General features: G+C 43.6%; 1 protein-coding gene across 3 annotated transcripts in view; it reads left to right on the plus strand.

Annotated features, from left to right (window-relative positions):
* The window catches only part of dcdc2c (doublecortin domain containing 2C), a 40358-nt gene extending 19918 nt beyond the window's left edge, over positions 1 to 20440 (plus strand). For 2 of the 3 annotated variants that reach the window (XM_076877753.1, XM_076877751.1), the window contains one exon: positions 18575 to 20440. Coding sequence is in view for 1 of the 3 variants with exons in the window: in XM_076877751.1 (XP_076733866.1) it covers positions 18575 to 18589 (15 nt within the window). In the remaining 2 variants the exon portion in view is untranslated. The remainder of the gene's footprint in view (positions 1 to 18574) is intronic. The other variant, XM_076877750.1, reaches the window with a different exon arrangement.
* The last annotated feature ends 5920 nt before the right edge of the window (positions 20441 to 26360 follow it).

The raw sequence follows: 26360 nt of genomic DNA on the forward strand, positions 1-26360 counted from the left end.
GGCCTTTTGTGTGCACATATGTAAATTCAGCTGAGTGAAATTGCAGTCTTTGTCTACCCTCTAACCATACAATTTCTTTCATTTCAATCTAAGCACACATTCGGAATATTGTCCCTTAGCTGCTCCTATCATATGTAATGAATGTGCTGCCCCAAAGGTGAGAGCCATAATTGATTAAAACCATGTTTTTTTCATGGCTCAGTGTAGTCAGCGATAAGAATATCTGTGATGTGAGTGCGTGCATGTAAGTGTCATTTATGCGCGTGTGTCAGCATGTCTACTGGTCTGTGTGAGGAGGACGGGACATCAAAGTCGTCTATGAACTGGCTCTGTTTCATCCCAGCTAATGAAGAAGCTGTGAGTATGCTTCTGGGTCACAGTGGGAACATGCACAGTGAGGTCACTTCAAAGGCGGGATAATGACGGATTAAGTCTAAATCACCGCCGCGCTTTAGTCGCTGTCTCACATCTAGCCTGTCGCTTTGCATTTTATTAACAAATCATGGCAATATGATCTGGTAAAATGTGCCTGCCTTAATTTCCCTTGTCCATCTTACTCTGTGCAAATCCTCTACATCCAGATTATTGGATCGTGGTGGGCAGAGTGGTGGGCCTTTTTATAAACCCCTGATGGTGATGAAATATTCTTTCATCAGTGTCCATATATGTCCCCATGTATTCACGTTTTAATGAACTGCTCTCTCTGCAGTTTCTTATTGCCTTGTGTTGTGTCCATGACAGTGATACAGCTTTTCATTTATATGAGCCCTACAGCTTGCAAGCAAGATATTTCATCCTTGGCTGGTTTGGGTTGGCATTCAAAATTAACCAACACACCCACAGACCTCTCAGTTGATGAGCACAGGTAAAGCTGGGATTTCTGTATCATAAGCCAAAGTGTTATAATGTTCCAGCCTTTCACATCATATGGGAAATGGAATTGGTTTGAAAGGGGGCTATATGCCAAGATTATTGAGCTCTAGGTACTCTTATGTACAGGAGGATGCCACGAAGATTTACTGTTTTACCGCAATTCATCTTGTTCAGTGTGTAGCCCTTACATTCTCTGACCCTAAGCCTGCTGCGCTTGTAGAAATACAGGTATGTTGGAAGCACTCAGGGAAGCGTAAGTGCTGCTGGAGTGATTTATCCTCTCTAGACCCTCCAAGGGCTCTCGAATACTCAGATGCTTTGGTCAACAACGCACCCCAGCAATTATAATTAAGGGGTACTATGGTCTATGTCTCCAAAATGCTTTCATGTGATAAAGAGGTGTAATGTCAGGACATATTTAATAAATTCTAGCATTAATTGGGGGTGAATGAGGTTTGGTGTTGTTCAAAGTTCGAGTAACAGACTGCCTGAAACTCCTTCTGAACTTTGGGGTGCTTTTAGATTTGTGTGGAAACAACTAAATCATTTAAACTTAGCCTAGATCACTTTTTGAGAAGTATTTGGTTTATCTTGAAAACTCTTTTAAACCAAGGTTTCGAATCTTATGTTGTCCTCAGTCAATTATGTATGTGTAACCTTAGCATGAATCTAAGTGTTTAGGTTTTTTATTTTTTATCAGACTGTGTAACATATACTGTACTAACACAGACAGGAATTATCAAAACAGCATGATATATGTATGTGTGTATTAGGGGTGCAACGATATTCGTATCGATATTGAACCGTTCGATACAGTGCTTTCGGTTCGGTACGCATATGTATCGAACAATACAACATTTGTAATTTATTTTATCAACTTTCCTTCTGACGATGCTGTCTGTGTTGAGCGCTCAGTGAATCTGCGTTCGACTACTCCGCCTAGGCTGCACTGTCGAGCGCAGATCCACTGAGCGCTCAACACAGACAGCATAGTCAGGAGGAAGAGCGCAGGGCAAGCTAGCGAGACAGAAGTTAAGCTCTCCTTGCAAGATGGACCTCCCCCACCCTCATTCAGATCTGGCGTTTGGAATTATTTTGGTTTTCATGTGACGTATGACCCTGAAGGTAAGCGAGTCATGGACTAAAGTAAAACAGTATGTTGGATGTGCCATGCAATGCTTAATTACATTGGTGTGAACTAGTGTGTTAGCGCAGTTAGCTCGTTAACGTGTTGGCCGTCTAGCCCCATGCACGGGGCGATCGGCGGTAGCTCGTTAACGGAGATTTGCCGTGTTGTGGCGTTAAGGTCATTTCAACGAGATTAACCTGAAAGCACTAGTGGGAACACAACGAATATGACTGCACATTTACGCAGACATCATCCTAGTGCAAAGACCAAAACAACAAGCATGCTACTAACTTTAGCCGAGTCATTTAGACAGCTGTTAGCACGTGATTCTCCTTATGCTGCTGAGAATATAGCCCAGAAGAAGCGGATAGTATAGCTTTTATTTTGGAAAGAGACATTTCTCTGTAATAAACTCTCTTTTCCAAAGATGAGTGATTCCTCAATCAGATACAGGGCTTGCAAAATCGCTAGCCCGACGTCCCGGAGCTAGTGATCTTTCCAGTCGGGCTACAAAAATCTCTCTGCCCTGCCCGTCGGGCTATTGTATTTAGTATTTTAGTATTTAGTATTTAGTATTTATTTATTTATTGTCATTGTCAAGAACAATGAAATTGCGTTTGGGGCTTCCATACAACCCCCCAAAAAAGAAGAAAATAATAAATACCCCTTAAAACCCAAGTGTACATATTTAACCCAGTGTGACTCCAATGCAATAAGACAATCCTTAGCAATAATGTTCGTAGAAATTCAGACAAAGACCTGAGAAACATGACAAAATACAACAATGCAACCCATTCAATATTATTGTACTGTGAGATATGATATCAGATATGATAGTTATCTATTTAAGAAAGAGGGGGGGCAGGAGGGGGAAGAGAATAAAGATATGATGCACCAATGCAGACCAGTTCATTGCTATTAAGAAGTTGGATATGGTTATTGTCCGTGAGAGGGGGGCAGAGAGTTCAGGAGCCTCACAGCCTGTGGATACAGGCTGTTGGCCAGTCTGGATGTTCTGGCCTGTATAGACCTGTACCTTCTCCCTGAGGGCAGCAGATGGAAAAGGTGGCGCGCAGGGTGATGTTGGTCCCGCAGGATACTGTGCACCCTCCTCAGACAGCGAGTGGGGAAGATATTACTGATCTCTGGCAGACTTGTTCCAATAATTCTGCCAGCTTCTTTCACCACCCGCTGGAGTGCTTGCTGATCGGCCTTGGTGCAGCTGGGGAACCACACTAGAAATCCATACGTCAGAACGCTGCTGATGGCACAGTTGTAGAAGTTCAACATCAGAGATCTGGGAATGTGTGCGCTCCGCAGTCTCCTCAGGTAGTAGAGGCGCTGTTGGGCCTTCCGTACAACTGAGGTGATATGGTTGCCCCAGGACAGGTCCTCGGTCACAGTTACCCCCAAGAATTTAAAACTGCTCACCCTCTCCACCGCCTCACTGCCAATGAAGAGAGGCAGATGGTTGTTATGACCCCTCTTCCGGAAATCTACAATGATCTCCTTGGTCTTTTTGGTGTTTAAGACCAAGTTATTGTCGTGGCACCATGACTCTAGTTGTTGCACCTCTGTCCTATAGTTTGTCTCATCATTGTTGGATATAAGTCCGAGCACTGTAGTGTCATCTGCAAACTTAACAATGAGATTGGACGCGCAGGAGGAAATACAGTCATGGGTGAAGAGAGTGTATAGCAGAGGGCTCAGAACACACCCCTGAGGGGCACCGGTGTTGACCACAAGGGTGGAAGAGGTGTTCTTACCCACTCTGACACTCTGTCTACGGTTAGTGAGGAAGTCCACAATCCAGTTGCACAGAGAGGAGTTAAGTCCCAGTTGGTGGAGTTTGGGACGGAGTTTGTATGGCCGGATGGTATTAAAAGCCGAGCTGTAGTCTACAAAGAGGAGCCGTGCATAGGTGTTCCTGTGTTCCAAGTGCTTCAGTAATGTGTGCAGCACTGTGGCGATCGCATCCTCGGTTGACCGGTTCTCCCTGTATGCAAACTGGTGCGAGTCCAGGGATGGTGGAAAAGCAGCTCTGATGTGTTTAATTACCAGTCTCTCCAGGCATTTGGCGGGAATGGGGGTGAGTGCCACAGGTCTGAAATCGTTCAGACATGTGACATTTGACTGTTTTGGGATGGGAACGATGGTTGCTGCTTTGAAACAGGATGGTACCAGTGAACAGGACAACGAGGTGTTATATATAGAGGTGAAGACGTCCGCCAGGTCCACAGCACAGTCTTTTAGCACCCGGCCCAGCACTCCATCCGGCCCGGCCGCCTTCCTGGTGTTAATGCTCCGTAACACACGCCTCAGCTCATGAGTGCTCAGGACCGGAGCAGGGTCGGTTGAGGGGAGAGGGGACAGGACAGGGTCGGTGTTCTCCCTATCAAAACGGGCATAAAAGAGATTTAGATCCTCAGCCAGAGTAGAACTGTCGGCTGAGGGTGATGGTGTTCTTCTTTTGTAGTCCGTGATAGCCCTGATGCCCTCCCAGACCTGCCTTGGGTTTGTGTTGTTCTCAAACCTGATGCCTCTTCTCAGGTTGGCCCTGGCAGCACTGTATGCCGCCTGGTCCCCGGATTTGAAAGCGTTGTTCCTTGTTCGAATAAGTTGTTGAACTCCGTGTGTCATCCAGGGTGGATTATTAGGGAACACACGGAATCGTTTCCAAGTTGTTACATTGTCCACACAGAAACAGATGTAGTCCAAGACAGTGGAGGTGTAACTGTCCAATGCGACACGATTGTCAGTGTCCTGCACCTTGAATACATCCCAGTCTGTGCAGTGGAAACAGTCCTGAAGCATCGGAATAGCATCCTGCGGCCATGTTCTCACGGTTTTGGTTGTAATCCCAGTGCTCTTGATCTTTTGTGTGTATATTGGGTGTAGCAGAAGGGAGAGATGGTCTGACAGACCCAGGTGGGGATAAGCCTGGGCTCTGTACGCATTCGCCATGTTGGTGTACACCTGGTCTAGGAAAAATATATGTCAATGCTTTTGCATTCTTTCAGAAATGTAGCTGGGTAATTATGTCATTGGCATCGGTGAGCCACTGTCAATATGTGACATATTGAAATCGCGTTTGAATTTGCGCTTGTTTTTTTGCTTTCACTTTGCAATGACAGCACTGATCTGTGAGTGATGATAATTTGTGCACCAATTCCTCTGACATCGTCTTATTAATCGTTAGCTTACTATGCAAACATGACAAGTGAAATCTCCCGCAGCAAGCTTAAACATGTGAGAGGTTGATCGCGCAGAGAATCGCTGAGCTTATGTGAGTCCGTGTGTAAAAGTAGCAGTATATATATTTTAGTTCTGCTGAGCCAAATAAGACAGGTCGGGGTGAAGAAGTGACAGCCAAAGAAAAGCTTACCACAAAACGGAGAAGTTATGACAAATCAGACTATAAGGCAAAAAGAAAGCGCAGCTTTATGGTTTCATGGACAAAAGAATTTCTGTGGCTGCAATATGACGAGCTAAATAACCAGGGCTGCACATAAGTGGTCCGCAGGTGCGCTTTCGCTGTCAAAATAAAAAACGCGCACAAGGGTTAGGGTTAAATTTAAAAACTGTACTTTTGAGTTAAAATGTATATTTATAATTTTAATAAATGACAAATTAAAAAGGCATGAACATTTTTTTGTATCGAAAAAATATCGAACCATGACACCAAAGTATCGAACCGAACCGTGAATTTTGTGTATCATTGCACCCCTAGTGTATATATATATATATATATATATATATATATATATATATATATATACATACATATGTACGGGGGTGCACATAAGTGGTCCGCAGGTGCGCATTCGCTGTCAAAATAAAAGACCCCACCAGATAAGAATGTGCAACGCTCTTTGCGTACATAAGATTTTCTGGAGGAGGACAGACATTTGTTTAGAACTCTTAAAGATGTTGAAGAAGCAAGCTCCTTTAAGCAATTACTTTGGTGTTCCTCCACCTCCAAAGAAATGTCAGAAGGAGTCCGAACCGCATAAGAGGCGCGTATTCTCGGAAAAGTGGTTGCAGGAGGCGAGCTGGCTTCAAACAAATGACAAACGCACAGAGATTTGGTGCAGAATATGCTGTGAAAATCCCACTCTAGCGGACAAAAACATGTACGCAAACGCACACTGCAACTTCTTATCTGGTGCGCATCTTTTATTTTGACAGCGAATGCGCGCCTGCGGACCAATCATATATATATATATATATATATATATATATATGTGTGTGCGTGTGTGTGTGTGTGTGTGTGTGTGTGTGTGTGTGTTTTCTTATAGGCTATTATAAATTTATAGAGTTTTGAATGAAAAGCAATGAAAATATACACCTGTCAAAAGAAAGAGATATCAATATGAACAAAGTAAAGAGATGACAACGTTTTTCTTTTTCCTGGTCTGTAAGATGTATATGCCTGTGCATCAATAGGATAAAGCCTATAAATGTTGCTGAATTTTATAGAAGATTATTGGAGCTGAAAATGGGTTGTCCAGCATCGGTCCAGAGAGGGAATTGGCTGAGCTGCAGAGCCTCATTTAGTGGAGGCTCAGTGGCAGCTCCCATTTCACCTGGGTTCTCCGATGTTTAATTGGCCTCATTATGTGATTAACTTAGCAAATTTACCCCTTACCCTCAAGGCAAAGCTTTGAACACTGGCAGACCGCAAACCCTCTCAAAGTCACTCCATCACTGAAACCACAATGTCAGCATTTAGGCTGGCCATCACATTCCACTGGGAAGTTTTCATTTTCCTGCAGAGATGCCTGTTTGCCTATATTAACCTCCCCACCTTTGACTCAACATGCTGCTTAAGAATGCAGTAATTCATTCTAGGATAACTAGCAATATATCATTGTTTCCTTAGAAATGCTCAGTATGCATATTATGTTGCTTATCACACTTTATATGCTGAGCATGATTTTTTCAAGCTCTGTAAATTATAGGTTATTGTGCAGACATGTGTTGAATCATTTGATGTTTGCATTCAGAGCCTAGCCCTACACTTTCAAAATGTATGGAATTTTATATGCAAAATCTATTTTATTTCAGGGTATACAAGAGTGCATGTTGCCATGTAGGCCGAGCTGTTCATTTCCTGTTTATTAGGTGGATTAGGGTGTTTCTTTTCTCTCTCAAGTCAACACCGACCATGAAGCGAGTGGAAAGAAACAGTTGATTGTCCAATCCAGCAAACAAAATCTAATATTTGGAAAGCTCTGGTTATTTGTTTGTGGTTTCATAGATATTGGTTTCATTTTGCTGATCTCCTCAGAGAATAGTATAGGAAATGAAAGGAAGATGAAAAAACAAAGTCTGTGATGTTAATCTATCCTGTCATCACTGAAATCTCACAGGTCCTTTTTGGGCTCCCTGACAGTCGGATGAAATGGTCGCTAAAGTGCCAATTTTACCCAACCGCTTGCTATTTGCCAGCAAAGTCACAGGTTGGCTTCCTTGTTCAATAACCAGTCTTGGAGAATAGGGTTGACGGTGGAGCGAGGAATCGTATGTGTTGCGGATGTGTCCGTGTTCGAGGGTAGAGGGGGAGAGGATGGGCAGGAGGGAAGAGAAGAGAGAAGTTTACAAATGGGATCCATCATTTTTCATGCACGAGGGTGACATCCCTCCGTCAGCCAATTTCGCTCCGATAGCACAGTCCCTTGGTTCATTGATATCTGCATTAGGGACCTTTGTCAAAGGTCTCATCTAAATGCATTGAAAAACGCTTTGCTCCCTCTGTGTACGTCCCGCTTTTAGAAGTGTGTGCGTGCATGCTGTGCAAAGATTTGCCGACTTGGCTTTGTCTACATTAAGGTTGGTCTTTGTGGCAAAGCAATGCGGTGTCACTGAACCTGGAAAGGGGAAAAACAACTTGTGAGAAACGCATCAACAAAGCCGCCGCCAGCTGCTCAGTGCTGTGAGAGCTGCGGCTACGAGTGTTTTCTCACTCTGTTGTTACTGAGTAACTCTTTTAGTCTGCAGCGTAATGAATTTAATAAATATACTCAAATTAATGGCAACGACTGAAATGACCTATGAACGTGTTTCAAGAAAGGGGCCATGAAACATTGTGAAGGAGCTAATTTCAAATTGATATAAAGATGGCAGGGTCTTCTGTATGAAGTTGGTTGGAGTAGGCTTATTAACCAAAACACTTCAGAGCCACTTCATTTATCCCACTAAACACACCACCCCTCATCTCCACACATGTACAGTCCTACAGTTCAGTCTAACCTGACTGTACATCCTTTGCTACTATTAAGAAGATTTAATTTGCTATTCCTGTCCATCTATTTTACGTGACTATAGCACGCTACGGCAGGGGCGCCGCGGGGCTAATGTCGCTGTCAATCCAGTGTCCCCTTAGCTACAATCTCACGGCTTAATTTCCACACAGATCCAAGCACCCTTGAGCTCTAAGAGGTCTCATTCGCACACTTGAATCAAAATTGCCCCAAACTCTCTTGTCCTGCAATTTTGCAACACTTGGGTTGTAAGCAATGTTACGTTTTGAGCAATTTTACCAGGTCCCTGAACTGTCAAGTAAAAGGCGAGCTAAACACCAGCCAATCTAGCGTTTCGTTAATATGTTTAATATAAATTTATGTCGACCATTTCAGTTAAAGCCTTTAGGTGGTTAGGCTATATCTCCTGGCACTCTCATAAGATATATTAAGAATAGTAATTAATAAATCTGATAATCTGAAATTGACTAATAATTTGGTGCTTGAGGACATCCCTTCCGTGTGTTCCCATAGGGATTCCATTAAAAGTCCTACTGACTATAATCTATAGTTGTGCAATTGTTCTATAGAATTCAGCAATGCTGCCCTTTTAACATTGTTCAAATCCACTTTCAAATGACTTTGAAATGAATAATTTATGTTAAGTTTAATAGACCTTGAGGTGCGTCACAGTAACTGAATGATATATTGTGTCCCAGAATGTTTACAGAGAATTGCAATGGGAGCATCTGTCACTGCCTGTCACTAGTTTAAATAGAAAATCTAAGTGTTTGACACATGCTATTACTGTTTGTTATTGTCCCCGTTTTCAGGTATGGGCAGATGAAGAGAGTTCTGTGTGAATATTCTTCAGTCAGAGCTGTTCAACTGGTGGGGGGGATGGTCACATCTTGCAGGAGCTTTCTTCTCTTCAGGAACTCTCTGCAGGAGGGGGAGATACAGGAGAGGTGGAGGAAGATCTCAGCCTGGGCGTTTACCGTCTTATGTAGTCTGGAAGATGTGTGGATGGTGGGGTGGGTGCAGTTTTCTCTGTGGTGGGGTTGGGTGGACTGTCCAGGGCTCTGTGGAGCCGGGGGGCGCTACTGCACTGGGCCCCGGTCTGATGGGCCTGGGCCCCCCTTCCCTGGCGGGTCGCGGAGGGTGGGAGTGCCTACTGGGGTCAGCGGGGGAGCTGGCCCCAGGGAGGGGTTACCTGCCCCTCCCTTCCTTCCCTCCCCATCTCCAGCTGCCTCCCTCTTCCCGCTCCTCCACAACCACCCACACATGCAGGGCCTTGGAGTGGGGGTATGTCACCAGGGTGCAGAGGAGGCTACCCCCCCCCCCCCCCCTGTCCCCTTCTGGCTGCCTCTGCCTCAATTTTATCCCACAACTTAGACATTCACATTATTCACACTCTCATTACACATACATATAGGATCTTGGGGGTGGGCGCAATCACGGAGTCCAAATCACCATCAGGGTGTATACCTCACCCCTGACGTCGTTGCCCACCTCTCAATTTTAAATACACTTAGTCATTGAGGGCTAGCAGGAGGGACTATGCGCTTACCTGCTGCTCCTTGGCAGGTAGCTCCATGCCCTCCTGGGTTTTAATTGCACCTTAGAACACACATGCATCAACACTACAATGAGCGGGTGGAGGGAGGTTTGGAGTCTTCTCCCACCCCCATTCTCTGCGGCCTGCTGGAGCGGGAGGGCTAGTAGGAGGAGTTGGCCGTCCGACTGCGGTCTGGGGTGTGGGGCCTCCCTGCTGCTGCGGAGTCGGGGTGGTCTGCCTCTCCCCACCGCAGGGAAAAGGGTAACACCACCTGGGTCTGGGTGCAATTCCCCCCTCCAGGGGCAAGGGTACCTAGACCCGGTTTGTAGAGTACGCTTGGGGAGTGTGATTGTGTGTACAGCGTCTCTTTATGTCTGTCTCCACGTTGGTTGAGTGTGGAGTGAGTGCATATGAGAGCATGAGGGTGGGAATGGATGTTTGTGTCTGTGTGTGCCTGTATGTCTGTGTCTATATGTCAGGTTGGGTATCAGACGCCACCTCTCTGGGGACACCTCAGGCCCTCCAAGGTTTGGAGGCCTATCTCCACCCACCACCACTTCCCCTGCCGGTGGCGGACTCCCTCAGGTGTCGGTGTGTTGGTGGTTCTTTGTGTCTGGGGGTGGGCGTCCGGGTACACACCGGCTCACTCCTTGGCGGCCGCTTGTCGGGGCCTGGGGCCTGGGGCTCGCTCGGGCCCCTTTGGAGGTGGGGTGCCCCCGGCCTCTCGGCCTGGGGCTCGGTCACTCAGGCGCAGCTGGGGGCCGGCGGAGCTCACGGGCGCGTCACTGCAACTCCCCCTGACTTCTGCTCCGCGGCTGCTGGGCGAGCCCTCATCTGGGACTCTCCTCAGCTCTTACTGGAACAGTGGCGCGGCTGCCCCTCTGTTGGTCTTCCTTGGTCTCTTGTGTTCTGGGGGCCTCTGGATGTCTGGAGTTTTGATCTCCTCCATACCTGCTTCACACCCTGGAGGACGGGGCTGTGGCCCCCCCACACTCCCTAGCAGATCATTACATGGAGAAACCTTTGGAATGCAAGCATGCTGATCCACACAGGTATGCACACATGGGTATTCACAGACGCGGACTAAAGCTTTCTTGGCTGCTGCCTCAAAGCACACTGTGCGCTGTCTATCTTGCGTGCTGCACAATATCGTTTATTATTTAGTAAATATTGATATCTATGACTAGCTAGTTTATTGTGATGGTGCTTTATTTTCTCTATTATTATGTTACTCTTTGTTGTTTGCTGTCTCCTCTGTTTGTTTTTTTTGTTTGTTTGTTTTTTTTTCTCCATACAGGTGACCCAGGAGTTCTTTTTTTTTTTTTTCTCTCTCTTCCCCCCCCTTCTCACCGTCTCTTCTCCCCTTTGGTTTTCTTTCTTTCTCTCCCCCTCTTTCTCTCATTCATTCCCCCTGTCCTATTTATTTAAAAAAAAAAAAAAAAAAAAAAAAAAAAATGACAAAGGATGAACTGAAGCTCTGCCATCACGTAATGTCGCATACTGCTGTTTCTGATGTCATTTAAGAAAAAAAAAAAAGAAAAAAAAAAAAAGAGCTGTTTAGCTTTCTGAAGACGACTTTAAGTCCGATTAAGAGTACTGAGGCCTTGAATACTTGAATAATGCTCAGTGAATCAGAGGGAGTGGTACACGTAATGCTTCTGTGGCGATGTGCTGTCTTTTAAGGGGAAAGAGTCAACTATTGCTGCCCTGCTTCCCTCTTTTATCTTGTGAGTCGGAAATGTCAGTGCCAGCTCAAACAGGACCAGCCAAACCTCCTGAACATGGCGAGATTGGATGCGAAATCAGTGCAAGGGTCACTCCCCCTTCCTCTTCACCCTCTACACCACAGACTTCAGCCACTGCACAGAGACCTGCCATCTTCAGAAGTTTTCTGATGACTCTGCGGTGGTTGGATGCATCAGCAGGGATGATGAGACAGAGTACCGGGCTGTGGTCGACTCCTTTGTCACGTGGTGTGAGCAGAATCATCTGCAGCTCAACGTGGCAAAGACCAAGGAACTGATCGTGGACTTCAGGAAGACCAGGAAACACTTGACCCCTGTTTCAATCCAGGGGGTCAGTGTTGACATTGTGGAGGACTATAAATACCTTGGAGTACACATTGACAATAAACTGGACTGGGCTAAAAACACCACAGCACTTTACAGGAAGGGCCAGAGTCGTCTCTATTTTTTGAGGCGACTGAGGTCCTTCAACATCTGCCAGAAAATGCTGAGGATTTTCTATGAGTCTGTGGTGGCCAGTGCGATCCTCTATGCTGTTGCATGCTGGGGGAGCAGGCTGAGGGTCGCAGATGCCAACAGACTTAATAAACTGATCCGTAAGGCCAGCAATGTTGTGGGGATGGAGCTGGACTCCCTCAAGGTGGTGTCGGAGAGGCGGATGCTGTCCAAGATAAAGACAATGTTGGATAACACCTCCCACCCACTCCATGACATGTTGGTCAGTCACAGGAGCTCGTTCAGTGAGAGACTGAGATTACCGAAAAGCACCACTGAACGACACAGGAAATCATTCCTGCCTGTGGCCATCTCCCTGTACAACGCATCCACTTAACACACTGTTTGCTGCTACAGCTACACGTGTTTCTTTTCCAAATATTTATTTATAAGTGACTTATGTATGTATGTATGTATGTATATATATGTATATATTGTACTATTCTTAGTTAGCGTATTGTCTGTCTTGTCTTAATGTTGGTTTAAAATGGAGCACTGTAACAAAAAATAATTTCCCCCAGGGATCAATAAAGTATTCTGATTCTGATTCTGATTCTGATTCTGACAAAAGAAATTGGGTTTTATGCAGAGCGTGCCTCAATACACAACACTCCCAAACCAAAAGGTAGAAGCAAAGCCCTTACCAGCTATTTTCAACCCATCATTATTTCTCATAAATCCCAAACTAGCCAAGACCAGTGCCTTTGACAGCATGACTGATGAGTTTGCCATCGTGAATGTCAAAAGAAATGGTCTCCTGCACCTTATCTCCCCTATTTCTCATTGTGAGTGAGACTTGGGGGTTTTTATGGAGAAAAGCCACGGCCGTTGTGATGAGCATTACCCAGTGATAATGAAGGGCACGCTGCTGTACCGTCAGCCACTACAGACAGACAGGCAGGGGAAGCGGGCAGGCTGGGAGGTGCTGTGTGCTGAGAGTTGCCCATTCATGAGTTTATGTGACCTTATGTCTTTATCTAGAGACCAGACAAATGAGCATATTTTTATATTTACACTGTGTAGGTGCCATGATTGCCTTATCTACTGCCGCCTTCATTCACAGAGGGAAATGTCAAGAGGTAATCAAGTCAAATGTGTCATTTGTCAATGGATTTAAAACTGTATATAAGGAAATACTGTATGTAGGTAACATTTCTGTGAATTCTATATGATATACTTAATTTAACTGGAGATGTTGATTTAAGCACACCTCGCATGTCATGCGTAGATTTCCCCCCCCCTCTAAATTATGGAAAAACATCCTTTGATTTGATGAGTTTGTTTTCAAGTCTCATAAGTAAACCACATATTCCGCTGAGGCTTAAGTGAAAGGGGTTTTAGTTATCCTGCCTGTAAGTTGGCATGCAAACCAGCCGGCACAGACGAAGGATAATGAGGTTGGACGCAGGTCTGAGTAGTGACTGTTAAGCAGGAAGCTGCATTTATGATGGCTTTAAGAGGCATTTATTGCCTCGTTTCCATCAGAGCATTGTCTGCAGAGACCCAACAGCTTTCCATAGAGATTAATCTCAGATACCCCCCTCTTAGGTGGTGGCAGTCTTGGTGAAGTTGCTCACCATGGCGGCTCTCTCTCACTTTCTCTATTTTAGTTAGGCTTTAGTGTCTGTTTTTCTTCTTTTGCTTTGCTCTTCCCAGTACTCACTTCCCTGCCTTTCTCCTTCTATTTTCTACTCCCTCTACTCTCAGAGGGTTTCCACACTTGGTGTCACTGCATGTCCTCCGGTTACACTTACACAAATCAGGGTTAAACCATTTGTTTACAGTGAAGAAGGGAAGAGCGAGAGAAACAGCGCTGTGCTAAATGTCAAGGATGATGAGGTGGGTCAGGCTGGCAGTGCTGTTGTGATTACGGCTGTCTTCGCGCTACATCATCAAAAAACTCTGAAAAGGGCTAAGTCCTCCAGTTCGACTGTTTCGCCAAGAAATTAGATTCACATGTAATCTTTGAGAATATCCTTCCTGCTTTCCCTCCAATAACAGTGCCAAAGTAAAGGAATGTGTGGTGTGGAGCTGCACTTTTCAAGCCAAGGAGTAGTGGATTCTGACATAAGGATTTAAAAAATGTTTTTGTGGGCAAAACCACATCCACAACAGTGCCCCAATCTACCTGCTGTGTCTTTGTTGAATAGTTAACGAGATATATAGGTACTAGTAGGATTTCAACTACACGAGAAAAGTTTGATATCAATTTTTAATGACTTTTTAATCAGAGAAAACCAGGCAGGTTCTCTACAATTTAGCCTGAATGTGCACACACCTACATGCCACGCCTGTATGTTTGCCGAGCACCTTGTGTATGATTCTTTCATGAGCTGTGTGGTGGCTGGCCTTTCATAGGCGTGCTCTCATTGAGCACTTAATCAATACCTGTCATCTTGATCTCATCCTCTAAAGTGGGCCCCTGTTCTTTGTCTTCCCCTTAATCCATCTCCATACCGCTATTTGAATTTGTATTAGAGACCTAAGGACCTTCTTCACTATCAGAAGATTTAACAGATTGTTTAAGGACCCTTAGTACTATTTTCATAAGCACAAGACCAGGTTTATAAAAATCTATACAAGGGCCTGGAGACTTGGGGCAGTGTGGCAGGAAGGGTAAGCCGTGAACGTGTGGAGAATTTCAGATTTGGAGGAAGGCAATTTCAGCATCTTGCCTTTTTCTGATTGTTTTGTTAAAGCTGGTTTTATTGCTGTTGCTCGGCTCTTCTATCGTTCTATTTGCTTTGGGTTTTAAGGAGTCGCCAAAGGTAATTTATAGTATTTCCCCCCTTAGGAGAGTATTTGATGGGGCACTCCTAAAGCTGCCTGACTACAGGCTCGAGAAAGGGAAACTCACTTTTGATTCTGCATGAGTACAGTTTCTAAATCACTACCAGCTTCTTGTGATTGTACTTTTGTGAATCTATCTGCAGTAAAAACTGATAGCGGGCGCAATGGTAGAGTGATTGCAGTTTGTGAGTTCAAACATTGATAGCATTGGAAGCACAAAGAGACTATACATTCAAGTGTCTCTTTTTTACCCCCCCCTCCAACTTCTCTGTATTTCAGTCCTGCTGCTCAGTCTTCTCAGAAACAAATGTGCAGTGATCCATGCTCTTAACACAGTTAAGAAAATAGTTTTCGAAAATTGGACCTTGAAGAATTCAGAGTGGGTGAGTAATTGGAGGTCAATAGAAAGCAATGCTCCACGACAGAGCTGAAGCCGCAGAGAGAGCAAGAGAGAGCGCGACTGAGAGACGGCGAGAGAGAGGAACCAGCAGAGTGTCAATCAGCCAGCGTTTTGCCCGCATTGCCCCTTAATTTAATCACTGTTTAATTACTGCTGTCCCCAGAGGGGCGCTCTGCTAGGTTCAGTTACTGAGCTTTTTCCCTTCCTCTGACTCCGTCTCTTGGTGCGTATTTAGCCCACGGACAGCCTCTCTAAAGCAGGCCACTCTCCTCAGAAGCCTCAGCAGTATTTCAACCTTACCTCAGGGCCCTTTGCACAAATCTGCTGATGATAATGTCAAGGGCAGGCACATATGCATATGCGTGATGAAAGGTGCCTGCGGGAAGAGAGACACCACAAATATACAAGTTTATCCAGCAAAGCAAAGGCAGGGAAAATGGTGAATATGTTTAAGTACCCACTACTTGTCCACTCCCCTCCCATTCCCTTTAGGACCACCGCCACCCCGCTGAGAGTCGGTGTATTCAGATTTGGATGTAGTTGATATGGATGTGGATAAAATCCAAGAGCTGTGCAATCATCAATAAAAATCACTGCTGCAAGACATGGCCAGCTTCCCATAAATGTTCCCTGCCATAGTATAATGTGTGCTGCCATATCTGTGGCCAAACATGGTGCACGTGTCATGGTTTCTCTGGATTACCAACAGCCCCTCACCGCAGACTCCACACAGGGACTGCATCAGGGGAATAAGTCACAGTTTAGCTCTCAAGCTACAGCAATCAATATAAATTTGGCATGGTAATGATCAGGTGCAGTGGGTGTAGGTCTCTTGTATCTATCTTCTTCCCTTTTCCCAGCATATGCTGCGGTGCTCTATCTCCCAGAGGCCTGCGGGTAACACAGCTAAGGCTGTGCGCTGCACGTCAGACCTCTGAGGAGTAAGGGGAAACAAACAAGCAGGGCTGTCTCAGAACCTCAGCAGCAGGCACAGGCAGTAGCCCATGCTTGCAATGAAGCCCCTGATGCCACACACATAAGCACAGGCACACACAGACTTTACCGGCCCTTGCCTCTCAACCATTCCCTTATTGGAGAAGCAGAGGTATTTTACACTGTGTTAAGGATATAATGGGACAAATAGAGATGGTGTGATGAGGAGCTGTGTGTTTGTGTGTGTGAGACTGACTGATAGATGAGATGCTGTCTCTCAAGAGGGTCTGTGATCATGATGATTGCCAGCGGAGGAGAGTTGAGATAGTTGTGACTCCTGGGTATTCAAATTGGAGTGTTGACAGGTTTATTATTGAAGTTTGTCCTCCCCCTCTCTCTGTTTTTCCCCTGAACCAGATAAGTGAGGGTGCGATAGTCACCATTTTCTGCAGCTTCATTCTTCACATGCAACAAGGCTACTGTTTCGAAACCAGCGAAGACATCAAGAGGGGACTCGTAACAAGAACGCAGTTTGATTAAAATGGCACTAAATTATTTATTTATTTATTTTTCACACAAACTTAATTTCGCTCGGAGAGATGCAGTGTTAATACCAAACCTAAATTAAAACTGGCTCAAGTGGATGGTGCCAAATGTAATCCCTCTGCCTCATTTATGTCAAGCTGGAGCCAGAGCGCCGCGGCCTGCGCTGCAATTGAAGACCCGCAGCCTGTGACATTAATAAAGACGGAACATGTACAGGAAATTAAACTTTCACATTCCTGTTGTAATGAGATCTTATCCATCATGTTACTGTTTGCCTCACAATCAAATCAAATGCTAAAATGGAAGCTCAATCAGGTCCTCCCGCAACGGCATCGCTGTAACCTCCTGGCATCGTTCTTCTAAATGGATGGCAAAGTGAATGGGATTTGAATAAAAACTCTATATGTTAATGGGCAGGTTTCACCCCTGAGATCCACTTTGTATAGAGATACAAGAGGAGAGGAGGGGGGGAGGGAGGAGAGGGGCATGCTACCAGCACTAAAGAGGAATATCTGTAGGGTGTTGTTGCATTGTATGCATTTCTGATCTGCATGTTGCTTTAAAAAAATGCAAGTAGGAGGAAAATGAGCACCTTGACCTTAGTAAGCGCATCTCTGTGTCCTGGTTGGCCACAAGAGGGTAGCAGCTAGTTGCAGAGATGGGAGCCAGGCCACAGGTTCATATTCACACTGGAGAGATTTGAAATATATTAACTAAAAGATATTATCTTCAGCCTTACATTTATAGATCACACTAGGATTTTTTTTTCCTTTACACGAGCCTATGATCTTTGGAAGAAGAGAGGAAAGCTCTACGGACAAGGAGATGAGGCAGTGCTAAATTTAATGGTATTGGCTTTTATAGGTAATAAGGGGGCACTGATCAAAGGTGCACAATACTCAAAAGCAGCGAGGTTGCACTCAGGAGGGGAACCAAGTGCTCTCCAGCCAGGCTGAGCAAATTGCCAGATCAGCTAATCAGGATTCAACTGGAAGATGTAAGTTAGTGGAGAGTAATTGAACACAGATTTAAGGGGCATCCATCTGGATATTGCAGCACTCCTCTCTTGCTCTCCTTAGTAAATTCTGGTGAATATTAATAATGTTTTTTATATAATAGTGTGCAGGCGAGGAGTAGGGATGGGGGTGGGTTTGGGGTTCTTTTAACAGGGCCTCTGAAAAGCTTCAAACATACAGGGAGAAATTACTCAAAGAAAATGTAAAGCAGAATATCCATTTACTTACCCTCTCCACTCTTCCCTTCCATGTGTGCCCTCTTCTCTCGGGCACACATGGAAGGCAAAGATGGAGGAGCCACCCACTTGTGGAAAATAGTGCATGTGGGATGTTATCAGCACCTGCTCAACATCAGTATATAGGCCAATTAAATGTGTATGGGTGCATGTTGTCCTCTTGGACATGATTAGAATCACAATTCGTGGCTTTGTAGTCCTGCCTGACCTGACTCACATTACGACTGAATATTCTCTGGAAAAAGGTTCGGTTAATGAACAGTCGAATATACAAGGATGGATGCAACTGCAGATTAATGAAGCCTCAGAGGTAGGAGCGGATTGAATTTGCTTAAGACATTCGAAAAGAGTCAATAATATATACAGTATGAAATATTGGCAGTTTAAATAAATCTGAATAAATTACCCAGAACTGTATACAGTCCACAGTCTGCACAGCTACCTCAGTGTGCATTAAATGATTGAGTTAGGATGCACTTATTGTTTTCAGAGCACTCATATATTTTTAAAACCACAAAGCTATTTTTCTTTCACAGGGTTTGTGATCTTTTTTTTTTTTTTTTTTTAAATTCTGTGACCTTCTAACACGATTCTCTCCTTGTGCTTTCCAGCAGATCCTGATCTGACAGTGAAAACACCTGGGCGAAGAACATTGTCAATATGTGGTTCGCAACTGCTGTTATTTCCCCCAGGACCTGAAATCACACATTTGAAGCATTCCTCTGGGGGTATATTTAGAAAATGGGCCGATCAAAACTGCTTGTAACTCAAATCTCACGTCACACAGCTGCTTTTAACAGACTGTAAAATAGGGGAAAAAAGGGAAGGATAATGAGAGGAGAATGGGTAGATAAATGTAGACACCCTAACTGCCACAGTATGTGACTTTTTATGTGCACAGAAAACATGAAAAAGAAAAAGAAGTTTCTCTCTTTTCTCTCTTGAAGAATGTTTCATTTGAGAGTTTGCTTTTCCTGCCACTGAAGAATGCTTACTTCTTTGACTATTTCGCCGAATGATCCCCAGCACCTGATAGAAAATGAAAGTAGTATAACAGTGTTTAGTGAAAATGATAAATCCAAAAAGCTGACACCATTGCAGTGATTTCATTTAAGGTATGATTACTGTTCCAGATGTCAGTGATGATGGAGGCATCGAGGAGGACTGTTACATTAGTCCCTGAAGCCTGACAACCATAATACATTTCCTTTTTTTTTTCTTCTTCTTCTTTTTTTTTTACAATGTAAATTCCTCTTACTCCACAAGGAGACTTTTTCGCTCTTCTTCTTTGATATGCCTGGCTGCTTGGTAGCTGTCGAAGGGGGGAAAAAATGGCAACAAAAACCCACCCTCGTGTCCCACTGTCAGGTGTCTGATACCTATTCCCATGGCAAACACGCACCACAGCTAGATGCAAATTGCCTGTGGAGATTCACCGTTTGTGGAAGAATAATAGGGTGCCTGGAAATGCTGGCCCTGGGACGGTCTGCGGGCCCTCAGATGTGATGTGTGTTTGAGAAAAAATAATACAACAGTGAGAGTGATTGCTGTAATGATAGATCCCTAACCAGACATTTTCCAGAAATGGAAACTGGAATGCGGGCCTGAAAAGAGTTGACAATGGGTATGGCGATGTGTGGAACAATTTAGAGAAGATGTTTTGGACTAAATTGCTGCATCATGGATGCTTTAGGGTAATAAAGCTGAAATAGAATCACACGCTGAAGTTTAGAAAAGACTGTTGACAGACAAGAAAAAGTTTGAGCAAGTTCGTATCAGTCTTGTCTTACTTTGCCTTTTCTTTTATTGATGGCTTTACATTCAGGCACAATGCTCCGCTATGGCACGAAAAAAAATGGAGCACCTTTTCCACATATCAAGGCTCTCCTTCAATGCCATTTTCTTCTAGTATGCAAAATGGAAGTTCTAACCTGAGGGTATGATAATATGATTAGAATGGGAAGTCATTCCCCCTCCACCTTCATGGCCACAGTGATAAAAAATAAGAAAGTGATTAGGGGGGTAGAAAAAGCTTTAGTTCATTTATATTTCATACCATATGAAAAAGTAATCTGACCTATAGACACAGCGGCTCGTGCTGGATGTGGAAGTAGGAGAACCTTCTTCTGCTTAGTTTCAACAGAATTACTACATTATTTACGTCATTAAAAACCAGACTGACTATTGAAAAAAACATATTCAGAGGACAAATGCACCAATACAAGGTTGGAGAGGAAAATAAGGTGACAGTGGAGGCACTTTCCAGAGAGTCATCTTAAATCAATCTGATCATTCTAGCATAATGTGATTACACGAGGCTGTACATATAAATATCTCAGGGAATATGCAATGCAGTTAGTGTGGATTAAATACAGCATTACAGTAAATGCAGCCTGAGAGTTTGACATCAGGGAAACATTGGTTGGACTCTGTGCGTTTGCTAGTGATGAAATGTGTTTTTATGAGTTTGTGCTATAATACTCAATAAATGAAAATTAACCATATTATATTTTTTTATTTTGCCTCTCAACAATAACTCAATGAGCCTTAATCCTGCGTTACTTTTTTCCCATGAAAAAACAATGCCAAAGGTGCACTTGAAACAGCAAACTAAATCTGGTGACTGACAGAGAGCATATTGGGAAAACAGTACAACTTTGTTATGTTGTACTGTACTGGATAAAGGGTGAGTCGATGCTATAAATAGACACTCAAGGTAGTCAGAGATATTGGAAACACCAGGGTAACAAAACTCAGCTTAATCTAATCTAAAAAGATGAGACGAGGGAAACGAAACTGGAAACATAGCACACAAAACAGGAAGTAACAAAACAAGATGTAACACAGAAATGGAGACTTTACAGGGGGGCAGGAAAACTGAAACTCAGGGATTAACTCTAAATAATTAGCTCTAAAAATCAATTACAAAAGGCTAAAACTGAGAATAAACTTGTTACGATAAAAAGCAAAAAACAAACTGGGTAGAAAACATACAATAATAAACAGAAATGAAATATTAAACTCAGCGTAGAAGTCCCAAGACATTGACAATTAAATTAATATTAAAGCTTATTTCAATATGAGAAATTCTTTAGCAAATTGTTTGCACATCTAACAGCTGTAGAGCAATATTAGCATTCATCTGGAGCTCTGTTTCTGACCACCTGGTGAGCGCAAGTCTGACACTGTCTGCGTAGAAGGTGTAGTGTTTGCAGAGCAGCAGCAGCTGCCCTGGTGCTTTGTTTGTGTCCTCACAGGCAGAGGCATTCAGGCACAATATTGAGTTGTTAGTCTTAATATTCTCCTTTTAGTTCTGTTTTTGGCTTCAGCCAACTCCCAATTATTCGATAAATACATTATGTATCAGCGAGACGTAGCCAAAAGTAATGGTGAGGTAATCAGTGAGAGTAACTAAAATGGTTCAGTTATACACTGTTGCTCTGAAAAGCAAAATGGTGCCTATGAAGCCATAAAGTCTTATAACACATCTAAAATAATTCAGTTTGTATTTTTTTTTTTTTGCAAATGAGTCTAAAATGTCTTTCTAATCATGGAAACCTGTTTAAGGTACAGCACGGTGTTTTTTATGCAGCGTGGCTTGTTCACATTCTGTTCTGCATCACCAAACCAAGGTGGAGACATGCATTAACTTTGACCCTGCCCAAACATTTACATACACAGACCAACTCAACTGATGCTCCCCACCATACACATGACACATGCGTGACGTGCCTGTCATACATGAGCCATGTCACTGTGACCGTGTGACACCGTGACAGAGCTTGTATGCCTATGTGCAGTCTTGTGTACGGGTGACATGGGAGTCTGGAGGCGTGGGGGGAAGGGCTGTTTGCCTTTGTGCGATTTAGATGAGTGTGATTGTGCGGGTGCATTTATGCTGCCTCACTTTGACAGCGCTGGTCTCGCCCTATCCCGCAGGTCAGCTGGGGTTTAATTGTCAGCCTTTAATATTCATGGGCACATTGAGTAGATAAATGAAGGTATAAGCACACTGTAAAATTTTCAATAGGTCAGATGTCACTGAATCCACCGGATACAATTTACTGTATGATCTGACATTCACTGTAACGCCGATTAATATGTTAAGAGCATGAAAAGTAACCCAAATGGCATTTTTCCATTTATGCTTTATGAAGTAGTCCACACTAAGATAGATGCTGTTAAGTCGAAAGGTGCACTGCAGTAAAAAGGTGTGCTTTATGAGGGTGTTTTATATAGATATGAATCTATATAATTCTAACATAGTCCCCCACCTTCCTGTCACTTTTTACCTGAATACATGGTCCTCCTTGATCACCTGAGCATAGTGGTCAAAATAGTTCACAGTATGTCACGGCACTGGACAAAGGCATCTGTGCTGTACCTGAAATTGGTTACAACAGGAGGTTCAGTCACAGTTACAAGGTAATTGTTACGAATTAGATACATGCACAAGATTAAAGTAAAACTGCACCGCACTAGTTTTTACAAAAACATTAGTTGTAGTTACAGTTACACCGTAAATTTTACATTTATCTATTTAATGTCACTGTAATTTATTCTAGTAAATGGCCAAACTAATGCTTTCTGGTAGACTATATAGTAGTAAACTTTTTTATGGTATGTTCTAAACAGTGAAGCCCAATTTAGGAACTCACTGGCCTGAAATTGGCTTGTCGCCTCTAAGAACTTGGCACTGCTACAAAAGTAGTCTTTCCAGAAATTAGTTACCTTAGCAACACAATCAAAAGCCAACTTAACCTAACTCCGCAACCCAGCTGTCCCCCTCTTGCCAAGGTTAGCATCCCCTCATACTTTGTGCTTCCATCCTTCTCTTTAATGGCTTATTTGATGATAATTAACCCTGAATCCTACAGAGACAGGCGTGCTAGAGATTGATGGCCTCATCGGCCTGCAACACCTGTTCTGCTACAAGGCTCACAGTTACCAAACCATGGCCAAATATGACTGCCCTGGAGCCGTGCATGTTAATGTCAAAGACAAACACAGGTCCTCCCCAGTGGCCTGGGTGTGCTGTATGGGGCAACACTGTGACCACAACCTCTGATTAGACTCATTATTCCACTCAAGCCTGGCTGCTCTAGGAGCCATCCTGTGGTCCCTTTTGTCCCAATTAGCTACAGTGTCCCTTAAAATGTCCATTCATCTCCAGATACAAGTCTTCTTGCATACAGATGCTCTGGCTTACTGGAAAGCATATTTCATCGGGCCAGCCCTATTATCTGAGTATCCATTTAGGGAAAGAAACGAGTGCACATTTAGGATTTTTTTCAGTGTACGAGTATTTAATTGACAGTTGGAGGGGAACTTTTTGTTTTAACATTGGTTTGCTGTTGTGCAGAACACTCCGTGTATTTGCATGGAGTTAACATTATAATTTCCTGCCATTTTACTCTATTAGTTTCAGTATACTAATATGAATAGCACGTTGTACAGCACATGCAATTTTGGTGTCAGTGTTTATCAAACTGCTATTTTGATATAGCACATTGCTGCTGTGAATGCAGATAATCATACCAGTGATGAGTGGCATTTCCAGACTCCACACGTGCTTACCATTACCATGAACAGCTGTTAATTTTTTCCACTTTACTTGAGATGTTCGTCCCTCCTGTAGGTGGAAGCCCTGGTCGTCTTCTTAACATGTTGGGGTGAAGCATGGGCCTCTGTCATGCAGCAGTGGGGCTCTTGGGAGTGGGGAAATAATCGAATGCAGAAAAAGTGTTTAATTTTTCATAAACAGAGGAACCACCGAATGCACACAACTAACAATGTACCCCAAAGCAGATGTAGGGCGTTTTTAATTTATGGAGAACTGAGCGAAATGGGCAGATGGAGCAAGAGGAGGTGGAGGCATGCTGAGGGACTCCACTTTTCTCTCTTCTCACCTCACAAACAAGAGAAGGCTGTGAGCGTGTGCCACAACACACACACACAAACACACTCCCACACACACACACCGCTCAAAGACGCAAGCACACGCACAAATGCAGACATGTTCAACCCCCACCGTTCGCATGCACGCTTCACACCGCCGCCATCATTTCCACGACAGATGCGTGAAAACACGCACACGCTTATATACCCCCCTGTTTTTTTCAAACACATTCCCACTCTCCCCTGCAACCCACAGCAAAACTCACATGGATCCATCCTCCACCCACACAAGCTCAAATTCAACTAACTAAAAATTATTCCACCACCAACAATCCCTTCACACACTTCTCCACACACACACACACACACACACACACACACACACACACACACACACACACACACACACACACACACACACACACACATACATACAGAAAAGGAAATCATCAGGGTTTAACTGGACCCAATTGAGAACTCCCAGTAATGAAGTTCCTCATGTGCTTTATAGTCTGCAGCAAGTAGACAGACTTCATTCCGATGGGCCATATGTAGGTATGAATATGCATGGGAATCTGTCATACAGGCAACAAGGACCACATATATATGATGCCAAAGGCCACCAGTGTGAGGAGGGAAATTGACTCTCTGTTGGACATTTGGAGATGTAAGACTATGTTTGGAAGGCGTGGGTAGACTGTGAATCATGCTAATGTGCGAGTTTAGTCCTTGGCTCAATTTTAGAGGACAACATTGATTGAGAATTTTGGCTACTTAATATTATCTGTATTCATTGAGAGGTAGAGGATAGTGAAGTCAGCGATACAACAGAGGGATTTCATTTTGGAAAGTCAGGAAAGCCGTGTTTAATTTGAGGTTTATGATTCCTTACAAATAAGAATGATTCCCATCCTCTTCCTCACAGTGGGGAATACAAATAATTCATTTAACTCTGGCAGTGGATCGGTACTGCATCATGTTGGAAATGGAAAAAGATAGATTGTGTGCCTCTTGAAAACCCAAGAAGATACTTAGGTAAACTCAGGTTTGCTTTAAAGACAAGGATATATAAAAGTATGCCCATTTTTGCCCAAGAATTCAATACACAGTGTTTGGTCAGGGATCAAAGTCCTATGTTTGTCATTAACCACATTGTAATAAGACTTTCTATGTCTACTAACATTACAGTATAGCATAGCATGATATTGTTTAGCATAGTAGTGTCAGTGTAATATGTAGTGTAGTGTTGTAATGTTTTTTTGCTGCAAACTCATTCAAATTTCAATGCAATACTAGACATTTAAGGGAATCTATATTATTGTGGTTTACTATAGATTATTTGCCAATCCGGTGAAAGACCCCTGGTTCAGTTCTGGGAGGACACCCAGATCCCTCGGGGACTGCATCAGGAAGGGCATTTGGCAAAAGAATCTGCTAAATCAAACCTGTAAAGCTTCTTTCTGCAGCAACCCCTTGTGAATAAGGAAGCAGCTGAAAGTAGCATTGATTGATGTCCATTGTTAACTACTTGACTATTCTCAGAAGACTCCCTCCATCCCACCCACTCTCAAATGACTGTGTAAAGTTGTGTTAGAAATGTGATATGCTAGCTTTATGTAGCACTAGTAGTTTGCACTGGAGTTCATTGCCATTTATTTATTTTTTTGGCAGACCACACACTATACAACACTATATGGGCAAAAATATTCACTCGTCTAGCTTCACATGCATATGAACTTGAGTGACATCCCATTCTTAATCCTTAGGGTGTAATATGATATCAGCCCACCCCTTGCAGCTAGAACAGATTCAAGTCTTCTGGATGAGAAGACCTGGCTCGCAGCGTCCAGTGTCCAAAGGTGTTGGGATGAATTAGCAACATCTTTATGGACCTTGCTTTGTGCACTGGTGTTCAGTCATGGTGGAAGAGGCCATCCCCAAACTGCTCCCAAAGTCGGGAGCAAATTGTGCAAAATGCCTTGGTGTGCTGAAGCATTAGGAGTTCCTTTCTCTGGAACTGAGCTGAGCCCAACTCCTGAAAAACAACCTCCGCAATATAATCTGCCATCTACCAAATCTTACATTTTGCACTATGCAGTCAGACAAGTACTGTTCTCCTGGCAAAGGCTAAACCCAGACTCGGATTGCAAAGTGGAGAATCACGATTCATCACTCCAGACTTTGCAAGAAGTTGGCAACCTCTGTGCACCATGGACCTCAGCATCTGCTGAACCTGCTCTGTGGATGAGTTGCTGTCCTTCCCACTTGTTAGCTGCCCACTGCGGTAATTATCAAAGTGTTATCATATTGTTTCGGTGTAGATGCTGTTAAGGTAGTAGTGGCATATTACATACTACTAGGTGCTGGTAATAAAGAGAGAAAATATAAAACATATAGTTTGCTTTCACAAACTTTAAAAAAATAATAATTTGAAAATTCTGGCCATGCCTATGAAATGCTTTAAAAATATTCATTTTCTCTTTTGATTTTGATGCTACA

The sequence above is a fragment of the Maylandia zebra genome, linkage group LG19 (assembly GCF_041146795.1).
Source record: "Maylandia zebra isolate NMK-2024a linkage group LG19, Mzebra_GT3a, whole genome shotgun sequence".
NCBI classification, from domain to species: domain Eukaryota; kingdom Metazoa; phylum Chordata; class Actinopteri; order Cichliformes; family Cichlidae; genus Maylandia; species Maylandia zebra.